Consider the following 14,808-nt stretch of genomic DNA (forward strand, 5'->3'; position numbering starts at 1 on the left):
AGGGAATGGCTCAGATGGGTTTTTCAAATAAGAGACATTAAAAATTTGCAGTGTTGGGGGTACCACAGGACCAGGGTTGGGAACCACTGGACGAAGACCAGATCATGAAATAACAATTTTTTATTTAATTTTTTTTAATTAAGTTGACTTGCGACTTTCTCACAACATCAACAGAGAACAGCGCGTTACAGTACATCGTATCCTAACTTTGCGCGACACTACAGTTTTCCAATGACAAGCAATCTGGGGAGGGGGGAGCAATCAAACTCTGCTTTGGATCACGCAATCGAACCAAGTGTGAAATCACCTTAATATGCAGCTGTGTAGAATAATAATTAAGACCAAGGAGATTTTACAATGCACAGGTCTACTCAGTGCAAAATGCTTGTCCCAATCCCAATTGGTTAGGACAACAACTAAAATTTACATTTTATCCGAGATAGCTCTCATCACTTCTTGCGTTATGCCTGGTTAGGTCAGTGTGTTAAGTTATAGATTCAATGTTCTTGGAGTAACCTGAGGTCGGCACTATGCCGTAATGTTGTAAGTCAATAGCAATGCTAGCTCTTCCTTTTGCCATGGTCACATGAGCACCCTTATGAACCATAGATGTCAGACGTTGTTATAGGTAACATGCTGAAAGTCGCTGCAGAAATAAGGTTGTGTTTTTGCAAAGTGCCGGATGAGAAGAAAATGACAATATAATGGAGACATGTTTTACCAGCCTCCTACATTTCTGCCGCTGCCTCAGAAGACATAGTAGTCCAGCGTGGCGGCTAAACATTGTCATGTTGTAAATGACAACATCTGTATTGCAAACCCCTCCATGTTGCTGTTGTTGTTTTTGGCGTATACCAACCAATGCAACGTCATTTCCATAGAAACCAATGCAAATATTCCGGAAAACGAAAGAGCGCCATAGGACACATAAATCGAATCTGAACAGTTGCGATACTCAATGTGGAAGTCAATAATTTAGATCAGATTCCAATCGGATACTCAAATAATCGGATTTGGACTGACAGTGTGAGCGTAGCCTATAACAGGGTATCCAATCCTGATCCTAGAGAGCAACTTCCTGCAGATTTTTTCTCCAACACACAAGCCTGCGCCTGGAAGTTTCTAGTGGTCCTGAAGACCTGAAGGAGCAGGACTGGACTTCCCTGCTCTATGGTCTTGTGGATTTTACACTGTCAGAAAAAAAAAAAGTGTGTAAAAACTTTACCTTTAGGGGTAAAACAATGTGTCACTCAAGCAGTACCCTTAAACTTTATACTTTATCTCCCCCTACAAGGTGCATATTAGTACCATGGTAGTACCCTTAAGGTACTACTATGAACCTTTTAGGGATAAATTAGGTACAAAAAATGTCCTTTTGAGGGTACTGCCCCAAAGAACCTTCTGTTCTCCTAAAGGTAAAGTTTTTGAATACACCCTGTAGATATGTTTCTGAAGATAATTTTAACTGATAGCACTGATCTCCTTGCTAGTTTATAGCTGTTATACACCATAGCATCAAATGCATTAGGAAAGGTATTTGTAAACTGCCGTAACTGTAATGTATATTGTATTTCTGCACACCAAGAGAATACACTCTTCTTGTATTATTTGGTATTGACTGTGTTGTGTGTTATTGTGTAGTCGATGGGTGTCTTCCCCTCATTATTTATCTGTTTGTGAGAAAACTGCAGACTAGTAGTTCATTTACACCTGCCGCTGATCACGGTGACAGTTGTTGTGTTTCATCAATATGTTTGTTTGAAACAATATAGAGTTAATTTTGGTTACACTTTATTTCGATAGTCCACTAACTTTCATTAGTAGACTGTCTGCTTAATATCTGCTAACACTTTATTTCGATAGTCCACAGTGCTATTTATTTATTTACTTTCCCAATATGGGACACATTTTTATGTTACATAGACAAGAAATGTTGAATAACAGGAATAAGAACTGACCAGCAACAACTAGCCAATAAAACTCGTTATCCAAAAACTCAGCTGTCACTAGATTTTGTGTTCCATTCATGTGCCATTCATGTGCTGAACATGGGACAGTGGTTATAAAGGAATGTTTACTATTGGAGGAAAAAACAACAACTAGTAAGATGTAGAAAATGATGATATGGCGCATATTGTACAAAAATTAGAGGACAAAATCCTTATATGAAGGTTACACAATCACAACAGAGACCATTCATCTATAGAAGTAGCAAAAAGGCTGTAAAATAGTCATATAAAACTAAATTATGGCTATTTTTTGTTGCAAGAAATATAACTAACATTATAAGTGGGCTTCAGAGAAAAACATAAAATGATAAAGTGTGTAGGGTTCTGTACCATTAAGCAGAATTCCTTAGTTAAACTGAATCTATAGTCTGTCAAAAAGCCATTGAGGCTCAGGAACTCTCTCACGATCGTAAGTTAACTATCTTTTGGCACAAACATCTTAATTCACTGCATTCATATCCCTGGAACCCTTTGAAGTACTCCATTATTCCCTTGCCGGAGCATTAATGTGTCCAGAAAGGCCAGAGGAGCGCTCCACACTGCCTGCCATTGATCAGTGCTGAGACGCCCTGACTGAAGAGCATCTCCCAATTGATCCAATTAGTGCTGATGAGGAAGACTGGGACAGAACCCAATCGAGCGGCGTCCCTGCATCTGACTCCTTTAAACACACACTCTTATGTAGTCACGTCCCTGTGACTCCACTTCTACAGGGGACGTTTCTTCCAGCAAAAAATGGTGCAAATGTTTCATTAAATTGCTACACCCCCAGAGAGAGTCACAGTGAGAAAAAGATCATGTCTCATTTTTTTAAAATGAGTCATGAGTCTCAAGGCTGTATTTTAGTGCAAAATGAATGTAAGTGTTTTGCTTGTGAATGCAAAGTAACAGGTACACCAAAAATAGAAATAAGAGGACGAGATGTACTAACCTGCACCCATGTGTACGCAGCGCCCAGCTCTACAATCAGATCCGCCCACTTGTCAATCACTTTTCGGATCTCTGCCGGCTGCATGAGAGGGAGGGTGATGTCAGACCAGGGGTGGAAACACATGACCTTACTGAAAACAAAACAGGAAAACAACACATTTGGTTAAAAGTTCCCCTAAAAGCATTATGTATCCATCCATTTATCTATCTATCTATCAGCCCATCTGTTTGTTTGTCTGTCTGTCTGTCTGTCTATCAGCCCGTCTGTCTGCCTGTCCGTCCATCTATATATCAGCCCGTCTGCCTGTCCGTCCATCTATATATCAGCCCGTCTGCCTGTCCGTCCGTCTGTCTGTCTGTCTATCTATCTGCCCATCTGTCCATTTGTCCGTCTATCTATCTATCTATCAGCTCGTCTGTCTGTCTGTCTGTCTATCAGCCCGTCTGTCTGTCTGTCTGCTCATCTGTCTGTCTGCCTGTCTGTCTATCTATCTATCAGCTCGTCTGTCTGTCTATCTATCAGCTTGTCTGTCTGTCTGTCTGTCTATCAGCCCGTCTGTCTGTCTATCAGCCCATCTGTCTGTCTGTCTATCAGCCCATCTGTCTGTCTGTCTATCAGCCCATCTGTCTGTCTGTCTATCAGCCCATCTGTCTGTCTATCTATCAGCCCATCTGTCTATGTCTATCAGCCCATCTGTCTGTCTATCTATCAGCCCGTCTGTCTGTCTATCTGTCTATCTATCATCCCGTCTGTTTGTTTGTCTGTCTGTCTGTCTATCTGCCCGTCTGTCTGTCTATCTGTCTATCTATCAGCCCGTCTGTCTGTCTATCTGTCTATCTATCAGCCCGTCTGTTTGTCTGTCTGTCTGTCTGTCTATCTGCCCGTCTGTCTGTCTGTCTGCCCGTCTGTCTGTCTGTCTGCCCGTCTATCTGTCTGTCTGTCCATCTGCCTTTCTGCCCATCTGTCTGTCTGACTGTCTATCTGCCCGTCGGTCTGTCGGTCTGTCCGTCTGTCCATCTGCCCGTCTGTCTGTCTGCCCATCTGCCCGTCTGTCTGTCTGTCTGCCCATCTATCCATCTATCTTCCTTACCGCCAGTCTGTCTATGTATCTACCTATCTATCTGTTCATCTATCTACATGGCTATCTGTTTATTTGTTTGTCAGTCTGTCAGTCTGTCTATTTATACATATATCTGTATCTGTTCATCTGTACCCGTCAGTCTATCTGATCATCCATCCTTCCAGCTCACATTCCTTCTGTAGTCATGGTCTAAGCAGCGTTTATCATAAAACATACAGTGGACATGTTACATGTACACTTATGTTATGAATAAGTTCATAGCATACTTCTGTCTATGCTCAGCCCTGAATGAAACCCAACAGCTGTGCCTGCAAACTTTCCAAAGTCTCCTCTTTCAGGCTTTATGTGGGGCAGCCAGTTCTCTCTATTAAGCGTCCTTGACTTGTTTGTGCCTCGAGCGCTATTCTTGCTACTTTGAAAACAATGTCAGATCCCAGCGCATTAGAGTTGAGCGTCAGTTGGCAGGGTCTGTGTGTTTGTGGCCTTTTCTGCTACACCACTAATTGGATGGTTGCACACACAGGTGCCGTTTCAAAACAGACGTCTGTACCTCCTCAGCCTTCTGTGAAGTTCTTTTCTGCCCTCAAAAATAGTACATAAAATGGACCAGTGTGGAGGAGATAAAACATAAAGCACTAGGGATCAGGGAAATTAGGGTACTAGACAATCAAATGGTGTCTCTCTCTCATGTCCATGTGACAATCAAAAGGCCTGAACGACATTTTACAAACAGACTTGTCTACCTCATTCACTTCTTTGATGACAGCACCACCTAGTGTTAAGTATATGACATGGCCACAAAGAGACAAAACCCATCTGAAGAGTAAATAAATATTGACAATATCAGACATTGTCTGATTTGTCTTTTTAAGCTGCTTATTTATTCAAATTACTTTTCAGCCAATAAGTTGGCACATCCGTAACATGGTACAATTCAAATCCAGAATTTATTATGCATAATAAAAAATATGTATATATTATTAATAAAACAATAAAGTGACTCAAGAATACAAATAAAAAGACAAAAATAGAAATATAGAAACATAAAATGTAATCAAAATGTCAAAAATATAATATAAAAAATATAATCACAATGTAAATGTTATTTTTGTCTTTTTTTTTTTTTTTTCAAATCATGAAAAATACTGACTCAAGCTAGGCTAATAACACCTTTTCCCACTGTAATATAAAGTAATTTACAAAAAAAAAAGAAAAAAAAAGTTAAAATATATTTTATCTATTTGGCATTGTTTTTTTTTGTTTGTTTGTTTGTTTGTTTGTTTGTTTTTAATCCAAACAAAAATGGTGAGTGTTTGTTTTGCACATAAAATGATTAAAATACACATTATTAATGCCATGTAGCATTGTTATGCACAACTTCAAATGATACCTGAAAAGTTTATTGTGAAATTATTGATTTAGCAGACACTTTTATCCAAAGTTACTTGAAGTTCACTTTCCCTAGAGTAGCATGTTTTTGGAAACCGTTTTGGTTACCTGCTCGGGTCCTTAATAACTCAATCACACATCAATAATATTAAAAATAAACCAAAAGCGCAAGAGTACACAAAACCAAAGTTGGTGATGGTGAACTATGGTGATGGTGGTTTTATAAATAATCTGCAAGACTAACACATGCAAGATGCTGTAAAGCCTTGATCTGACTCAGAACATAAAATCGTTGCGTTCTTTCCTCTCAGCTAACACTCTCCTGAGGTGTCCCCGTTCTGGCAGCACAATCAATTTCTACACACAGCACGATTAAACACAGGGAAATAGTTTATTAGCACTGCTTCAGAGGGACCACGAGGCACAATAACTGAGATAATGCACTGCGCTACCGCTAACAAAGGATCCCCCAGTGTCGCTCCGATCTACAGCAATCTGTGCTAATGTGCTCTGAAAACAATAACTGTTATAACTGTTATATTTTGTTTGCATGTTTTTATGCTACAAACCCCCCAAATGTGATGACTTCCTTTGCCAGGGACCCTCCATGCTAAAAAAATACAGGCATCTATATTTTCATGTAAAAAGACCCATTTATACTGTGAAAAATAAAAATATGTCTACAAATGTTTATATGTCTGTGGTTCAATATGTTTGTTTAGACAGTGCAGGCTTTCGTGTTCTACGTCAGAACGCTGACTCAGTATTAGCCGGCTCCTGCGTCAGCATCACACGCATGCGTCGTGTGATGGAGACTGAAAGGGGAAGAATGAAATTGTTGAATTAAATCTTTTTTTTTTTTTTTTTTTTTTTTTGCACACAAAAAGTATTCTCGTCGCTTCATAACATTAAGGTTGAACCACTGTAGTCACGTTGACTATGTTATTAATGCTTTATTGCTTCTCTGGACCTTCTGCTTTCTATGGGGGATTTAAAAAAAAAAAAAACCCTCTCAGATTTCATCAAAAATATCTTAATTTGTGTTCCGAAGATGAAAGAAGGTCTTACGGGTTTGGGACGACATGAGGGTGAGTAATTAATGACAGAAATTTCATTTTTGGATGAACTAACCCTTTAAAGTGCCCCTATTATGCTTTTTTTTTTTGGATATTACTTTTCATGTAGTATGTAAAATAGTATGTAAATATAAAAGTATGTTTGTAAATATAAAAGATCAAGTACATGATAAATGGAGTTATTGTCTTCCAAAAAAAGAAAAAAAAGAAAAAGAACCGATTCTGAACCGAAACGAGTCGTTGGTAATTCCAGTCTTAATTCCTGCACAAACCTACATAGGTTTGTAACAATTCTGCATAATGCCAGCCTATGTCTTCATTGACTGCCCATGAACAACATCTAATTTGACCCTCAATCACTGTAGTTGTAGCTGAGACTGGAAGAGTTTGGTTCGGCTTGTCGACATGTCGAGAAGATGCTGTTTTCTGTGCTGCGAAAGCAAATCCACTTTGCATGAACTTTCAAAGGATGGACAGAGGACTTGAGTCAAATTGATACGGTAAAACCAATGCCATCATTACAGTTTTTTAGTTTTTTAATCAACATTTATCTTTCTAAATATTAAATTATTTGAATGACTTCTTCAACGAATGTTAAAGCATTTATTTTCCTTTTCATCTTCAAACAGTAGAGAATAATGATGTACATCGTCTGCACCTCTCACTGAGTGAAAAGTACAACTTATCAGTATGTTTTGAGAAATTTTCCTGTTTACAGTTAAAGCTCGGGCCAACTTCAACTTTGAAGAAGCTGTGAATCATCTGTATGTGCGCTAATTGTTCTGCGCAGGTCCTGTATTGGTACTGATGACACCTGGCACTCTGCTTGAAGACCTGCAGACGCCTTTTCATGACTTAACAGGACATCCTGTGCCTAAGTTCAAGGTTCGTTCGCCAGCATCGTGATGGATGGAGATACGCGGACTTGTCCGCAATAGACGCCTGCTTTCAAACGCTCCCGTGTGTATCTGTGTAAGCACTCATCGAAGAGCGTCATTGATGTCTATTTACAACATGTTTTTAAAGCGTTGATCATTGTAGCCAATCACAGACAAATCCGATGAGCACGTGAACACAATGGCCAATCAGAGGTGTTTACAAATCTGCTCAACAATGCTCAAAGCATCACATTTTTTTAAATTTCAGTACTAACTTGGTATCGAAGTCGGTACTATTGACAACACTAGAGCAGAGTAGACCAATCACAACATCCTTTATCGAACCTCCAAAACAAAATTAAGAACCTTTTAAAATAGCATAATATTGGCACTTTAAGGGTTTTGTTGTTAATAGTGATGTTTAACTTAGCCAGCAATACTAATTAGTAAGTTTAGTTCGTAAGGAGAAGAAATAAACTGTTCTCACCAAATGCCTCTGGCTGCTTTGCTCTGGAAAAGTGGGTGATGATCTGAACCTAGAACCAGCAAAACAAATTATCAGCAAATTGTTAATACGCTGAAATGAACTGCTTCACTAACGTACAGCCTAAAATTGCACACTAAAAGTTGCACATAACTGTCTACTTTTATTAAAAAGGCAAAAAAGTACTGTAGTGGTACCATAATAGACTAACTGTATCAGATGATAACAACATGGTATATACACTGATGTTCAAGTTTGGGGTCAGTAAGTTTTTTGTTGTTGTTTGTTTTGTTTTTTTTATTATTATTTTGAAATAAATATCTTATGCTCACCAAGACAGCATTTATTTGATCAAAAAAACAGTAATGTTATGGAATTTACAATAAATGTTTTCAATTTTAATATGTAATCTATTGCTGTGATGCAAAGCTGAATTTTCAGCATCATTACTCCGGTCTTCAGTGTCACACGATCCTTCAGAAATCATTCTAATATGCTGATCTGATGACATTTCTGATTAGTACCAATGTTGAAAACAGCTGCTTCATATTTTTGTGTAAATCATGAACAAGGTCAAAAGAAATGCATATTTGATTTTTTTTTTTAAATATTATAAATTAATTTAATGTCACTTTTGATAACTTTAAAGCATCCTAGCTGAATAAAAGTATTAATTTCCTTAAAAAGAATTTTACTGTCTCCAAACTTTTAAATGGTAGTGTAAAACATGGTACTAAATTATTACCACAATTACAAATATCCAGGTTTTCCATAACAGGTCCAAAAAAAAAATGTTACATTTTTTTGTTTGTATTTCATTCCAAATGCTGTAATATCCAGTAAAAACTAATACATAAATAGTAGAAAGTGTGTAATTGAGTATTATGGTAGTGAATATGACAGCAGATCATACCAGGGTCTGGAGCGTCAGGCTGGAGAGCAGGGAAATCATTTTCAAACATGAATGTGCTGTCATACTCAGGATTCACCTGAAATAAAATGGAGAAAAATATCACATGACTGGTGTAGCCTGCGTTTAACCACAGATTGGTGGAAAAAAACATCCCAGAGCGCTCTCTGAGTAGACAGGCTGCTTCCAGCCAAATGTATATCTGAATGAAGTAACAATATCAAATATTGCCAAAGAGTTCAAGAGTGCATGTTTAACATCTTGTCCGAATGTAAAGTAGCCTGGCAACATTCTTTATTTTAATTAATCATTAAATAATAATATCCAGGAATGAGAGAGTCAGCCAAAGACAGTGTTGATAAAAGAGTGCCACTGAATACTCATTAGCATATAACTCACACGAGCCGACAGAGAGATGGCATGAAACGTACATTCAAGGAAAGGATATCAACGTTTGTTTCTGCTTAGTCAGAGAACACTGCAGACACATCATTTTCCACAGACAAGATGGTTTCATCTGTGTTCGTAAAAAAAAGCACCCATAATGCTCCAGGCTAAGCCAGAGGTGTCGAGAGCTTAAAACTATAAGCTCATGAATTTTTAAACTATACTGTAAATGGACTGTTTTACTACAATCTGATATTTAATGGAAAAGTACATGTAATTGAATTGGAAATGGCACTACAGTGATGCAGCACAAAAATTGAGAATATATAAACACCTTCATTCTGTAATTCAGCTTTATCTCACTTCATGCAATGAGCTTTAGGTATCAATGAGGCAGACACCTGAGCAATATTCAGTCCAAAAGCACGAACTACAGAAAATGTGGCCATTATAAGAACTTGATACATGAAAAACATGTAAAGCACATGGTAAAATGGGTAAAACACAAATAAGGCTCATTTATAGCCTTCATAAAGAGAGCTTTGAAATAAAAAATAAAAAGTGTAACATAAATCCCTATCAGCTGAAGAAATGGGATGAAACTAAACCATGTGAGAGGTTCAGTCGCCTACCTCTCCATTAGCTCTCACACTGCCAGGACAGAGAGGGTTGTTGGGGTCATGTCGTGGGATGTTGTCCTCTGACGGTTTCTCCACCTGTCCTTTCCACGGACGCTTCATTCGATGGGCCGAGACCAGAACCCATGAGTCCCGCAGAGGATTGTACCTTAAATGCTGGTGCTCTGAAACAAACATCAAGATGCAAAAAATAATTTGAGTTAAGGTCAACCCACCAGGAGTAAAATATACCTTACATAACTTGTTTAAAATGTTATTCTAGCAAATATTTATTAAATCATGCTTACTTGTGCATTATTTACAGCTGTTTCTGCGTTTGATTTGACTTAAAATGTAACAGGCCACTTGATATGTTAAAAATCATCTTTTGATAACTACTTCGCAGTGTTTGTAAATCACTTTGAGAGGAAAATTTTGACAGTTAAAGTAAAGCATAAACATCATACATTTCTAAGCAATCTATATCACCTAGTTTAAAACACGGTGATAAACAGTAGTATTTAACTAAAATGTATTTTATCTCAAAATGATTCGTAAAATTCCGCTAATACTTTGGAAGGTATTCCCAATGGGTGAATCAGTTCATTGAATTAAACCGTCCGAACGAATCGATTCTATAAAATGATTCAGACGTCCCACCGCTAAATCACATGATCAGCTTCACAGCCAGCCATCACGTGACACATCTAAGCGAGTGTACTATTTTCAGTGATTTCAAAAGACAGGAGTTTGAAAGAAAAAAAAATGGTCATTGCATTACATTAAACAGAATTGTCTGTGAATTATGCAAAGGTCAGAAAAAAATATGCATATGTGTCAATATGTAAAAACCTTACCTTTAGGATCAAACATGGGTTTACTGATACTATCCATCCTACTACTTACTGACATAATAAAATTTTCCTGTGGATACGTAATCTATCCGATCACCCGTTATGGGTTTTAAACATGAATTCAATGATCGTTTCTTGTCAGAGTTTCAAGTCTTCATTTGATCCTTCTCCTAAGTATCCTGTAGTGAACAAGATTGCGTACATAAAACGCAGTATGCAGCTTTTACAGATGAATAAACCGAACAATGTTTCCTCGTTTAAATTTTCTCGAGAACATAAATAATACGAAATACATAACTAAGTTCATTAATTCGATATATTTCACTGTATTAATAAAGGGTGCTTATGTATTTTGCGTATTTTGGTGGCATATTGATAATAATGATGCACCTTCACGTCGATTTCTTCCTTATTGAGCCCTGTGCGATTTCATTGGATTAGAACTAGCCGTTTGTGGCAGCTGATTGGTTGTCACAGATGTTACGTCACCTCACGTCAGCGACCGTCACCTTTCATGTATGCCATGCTGTTTGTCTGAATGAAGTCTGTTTAATGTCTTTTGTAATCTCAGAGAGCTTTTTACTTTTAAATTGTTATTTGTGGTCGGCTTACGATGTCTTTAATAAGAAATATTCTAAAGATGGTGGTGGTTCTTGGTGTTCTGGTGTTGACAGTTCAGTTTATAAGATACTGGATGGCAAATAAACAATATGTCTTTACAAAAGAAGATGTTGCCAAGTTAGCCAAACAGTATGCAGGTGAGTAAACACGTATATTCCGTTTCTATTCTGAAGTTACATCTGTTGCTAAGATATTGCAATAATTGTTCTCTGTTGCAATAGTAATATTGCGAATGTTGTAATGCATATATAGAGCTATAGCTCTATGGATTACACCATTCGCAATATTACTATTGCTACAGAGAACAAGTATTGCAATATCCTATTTATATTTACTTATATTTCCAAGATATACCAAGTATTTTAAACCGCTCTATACAACTTTGAAGTGTGTGTGTGTGTGTGTGTGTGTGTGTGTATATATATATATATATATATATATATTATATATATTATTATTGTATAGATATATTATTGTATAGATTGTATATACATAACACAAAGTTGTATTCAGCTGTTTTTTTTTTTTTTTTTTTTTTTTTTTTTTGCCGTTGGTCAGCAAAGTTGAATAACATGATGGACTGACCTTTTAAGACTGATATTGCTTGATTTCAAACGCAATAATTGACATCAGTGTCAAGTTCTTTCTCTCTTTCTTTATCTACCTGACACTTCCTTTAAAGTTGGCTCGAAAGAAAGATGCGATAGTCTTTTCTTCCTTATTGTGATGTATATCCAAGTGAAACGGCTTCTCAGACAAGAACAAAAGTAGGACGGGGCTTAATTTTGGCCAAATGGGAATCAATTGGAAGGTTGTGGTTTGCTATTGGTGGATCTCATGTGAGTGACAGGTTGTCCCGCCCTCACGCCAATAAACACATCATCAGAAAAAGAAGAGATGTCACTGCAAGAGGGAGGGGAATTTATTTGATAAAAGATTACAAGGCACATGAATTTAAAATAATAATAATAATAATGTGTATGGATAAATCATTTATAATAAATAATGCAATATTCCATTAAAAAAAACAATTGTCCATTTTGATTTTATGGTGACTTTAACTTGCCTGATATATGTTTAAAACAAAAAAAGATGTCTAAAGTGCCTTTGTGTGTCGTAGGCCAGGATCACGAACAAGCGTTCTCTAAAGTAGTAGTGGAGCTGCGTAAGAGGTATCCGGGACACATCCTGCCTGATGAGGACCTGCAGTGGGTGTTTGTGAATGCCGGCGGGTGGATGGGCTCCATGTGCCTCCTGCACGCTTCTCTAACAGAGTATGTGCTGCTCTTCGGGACAGCAGTGGATACGGGTGGACATTCAGGTAAGTAGAGAACATCTCCACCAGTGTCGGGAGTTACTCATTACAAGTAACAAAAGTTACGTAATCAGATTACTTTTTTCAAGTAGCAAGTAACGTATTACTTTTAAATTTACATCAAAATATCTGAGTTACTTTTGCAAATAAGAAACGCAAGTGACTCTGTTTTCCCATTTATTGACTGACAGCTCTCCTGTCCCCATTTTGAGAGAAATCGGGACTAAGTGCAGAGGTGTCGTGTGCGCTGTGTAAATTTATTTTTGGTTATTGTAGATCTAGACTAAATGTGAGCAGACATTTACTCATCTCAGATGCACAAAAAACAGATTCAGTATTCCTCAAAATAAAAACAGTGAAATGCAAATGCTGAATGTTATGCAAACCTGTAATAATTAAATGTTAAAGGGTTAGTTCACCCAAAAATTCTGTCATTAATTACTCACCCTCATGTCATTCCAAACTTTTCGTTCATCTTCGGAACACAAATGAAGATCTTTTTGATGAAATCTGAGAGATTTTCGTCCTTCCGTAGACAGCCTATGCAATTGAAACTTTGACTCTTCAAAATGTTCATAAAGAGATCGTAAAACTAATCCATATTAATTGAGCAGTTTAGTCCACATTTTCTGAAGAGACTCGATCACTTTATATGATAAACAGATTGAATTTAGGCTTTTATTCACATTTAAACATTGATCAGCGAACATAAACAGATGCTCAACCGAACCTGAATGACAAGCGAGTACAAACCTTGCAGTTTGTTCTCTTCATATATATATATATATATATATATATAATTACTATCATAGGTGTTTTCCTACAGTAAATGTCACATTGACACCAGATGTTTTGCCACATTAGGACTTCTTGAATTTTTACTCACGTTTCATATTTGTATCTTCTTCAGGTCGTTACTGGGCAGAAATATCAGACACTATCATTTCTGGAACATTCAGGCAATGGAAAGAAGGAACGACTAAAAGCGAGACTTACTATCCAGGTATAACACGTCATCAGCACACACTCTGACCTAACAGTGATCTCACATCTTACCCATAAAGCTTCATTTGGTTTGTAATGTCAGGTGACACTATAGTGCATGTGGCGGGAGAGGCGACCTCAGTGCAGTGGAGCGCAGGGACGTGGATGGTGGAATATGGCCGCGGATTCATTCCTTCCACGCTGGGATTCGCTTTGGCCGACACAGTCTTCAGCACCCAGGACTTTCTGACACTATTTTATACAGTACGTGTTTACGTGAAGGGTATGATCCTGGAGGCGAGCACTTTTCTAACTGATACTGGTGTCCTCTGAAAATCACACTGCGCTGTATGTCCCGTCCCTTTCGTTATTCGGATAATTGATCACAACATCAGGTGATTCATTTATAAATGGAGAACAGACGACATGTTGAATTGGATGTATGGAAAGAAAGCACTTAATGTAATTATTTTCCAACAATGAAAGTTTTATTTTCCATACTGTACAAAAGTTTATCAAATGTCTTTTCTAAAACATATTGTTGGTCCCAAAAAAAAAAAAAAATGTGTGTGTGTGTGGTCCAATGTCTGTGTTTGAACATGGCAAGATGTTTTAGCAGCTCAATACTGTCCAGAAACGGTTATAACGAGGTATAGACAAAAATTAAAAGATAGTTTTCTCTATTTCAATGTCACACTCTTTGCACCTTTAATATAATGTGAATATTAATTGCTGCTTTATTTTTCATAAGATATATGTACTGTTTAAAACTGATGTACTGTATCTATGTCCAGCCTGCAGTCTCTCCAGAATAAAACCATCAATTAATATTCTTGAGAAAGTTTTGTATTTATTTGTGACATTACAAAACAAAAAAATTAAAACACTATAACTTTCAGGTCTCTGTAGGCTCCGACCATAGATATATACACTAGATGTCGCCTTGCCTACGGCAGTTCATTGGAACGAATGCGTCAATAGAGCCGCCATCTTGGAACAGGGGAACCCCTCCTCTTTAATGCATCAGCGTCAATGTAGGCAAAGGTCTAACGGAAATAAAATCACCATAAATCGTCATGAATGCGATTTTCTAGTTTTTTTTTTTGTTTTTTTTTTGGTTCATTCCAACGGTCAGACATGTATTTATCATTGAGTCCAGAGAAAATTTAAGGTTTTGATATTAAGATAATCTACTTTTTAAAAATATGATGCATAATGCTAGTAGGCCTAAGTTTATTAGTCACATTCTTCCACTTGAGTAAACTTCGAATG

At 37.3% G+C, this 14,808-nt stretch overlaps 2 protein-coding genes across 3 annotated transcripts in view; one reads left to right on the forward strand and one right to left on the reverse strand.

Moving 5' to 3' along the window:
• Nucleotides 1-10,984, reverse strand: part of galt (galactose-1-phosphate uridylyltransferase) — a 133,980-nt gene extending 122,996 nt beyond the window's left edge. The window contains exons 1-5 of one of the 2 annotated variants that reach the window (XM_051907629.1): nt 10,620-10,984; nt 9,778-9,947; nt 8,762-8,837; nt 7,852-7,900; nt 2,941-3,070 (exon numbers count right to left, since the gene is read on the reverse strand). In XM_051907629.1, coding sequence (XP_051763589.1) covers nt 2,941-3,070; nt 7,852-7,900; nt 8,762-8,837; nt 9,778-9,947; nt 10,620-10,674 — 480 coding nt within the window. In that variant the 5' untranslated portion in view covers nt 10,675-10,984. Of the gene's footprint in view, nt 1-2,940; nt 3,071-7,851; nt 7,901-8,761; nt 8,838-9,777; nt 9,948-10,070; nt 10,383-10,619 lie in introns of those variants that run through there. The other variant, XM_051907630.1, reaches the window with a different exon arrangement.
• Nucleotides 10,985-11,106: 122 nt separating this feature from the next.
• Nucleotides 11,107-14,366, forward strand: sigmar1 (sigma non-opioid intracellular receptor 1). The gene is made up of 4 exons (XM_051907632.1): nt 11,107-11,374; nt 12,358-12,558; nt 13,463-13,555; nt 13,640-14,366. Exons 1-4 carry the CDS (start codon nt 11,230-11,232, stop codon nt 13,867-13,869), a joined length of 669 nt encoding a protein of 222 aa, XP_051763592.1. The 5' UTR covers nt 11,107-11,229; the 3' UTR covers nt 13,870-14,366.
• The last annotated feature ends 442 nt before the right edge of the window (nt 14,367-14,808 follow it).

This window comes from Ctenopharyngodon idella, chromosome 10 (assembly GCF_019924925.1).
Source record: "Ctenopharyngodon idella isolate HZGC_01 chromosome 10, HZGC01, whole genome shotgun sequence".
NCBI classification, from domain to species: domain Eukaryota; kingdom Metazoa; phylum Chordata; class Actinopteri; order Cypriniformes; family Xenocyprididae; genus Ctenopharyngodon; species Ctenopharyngodon idella.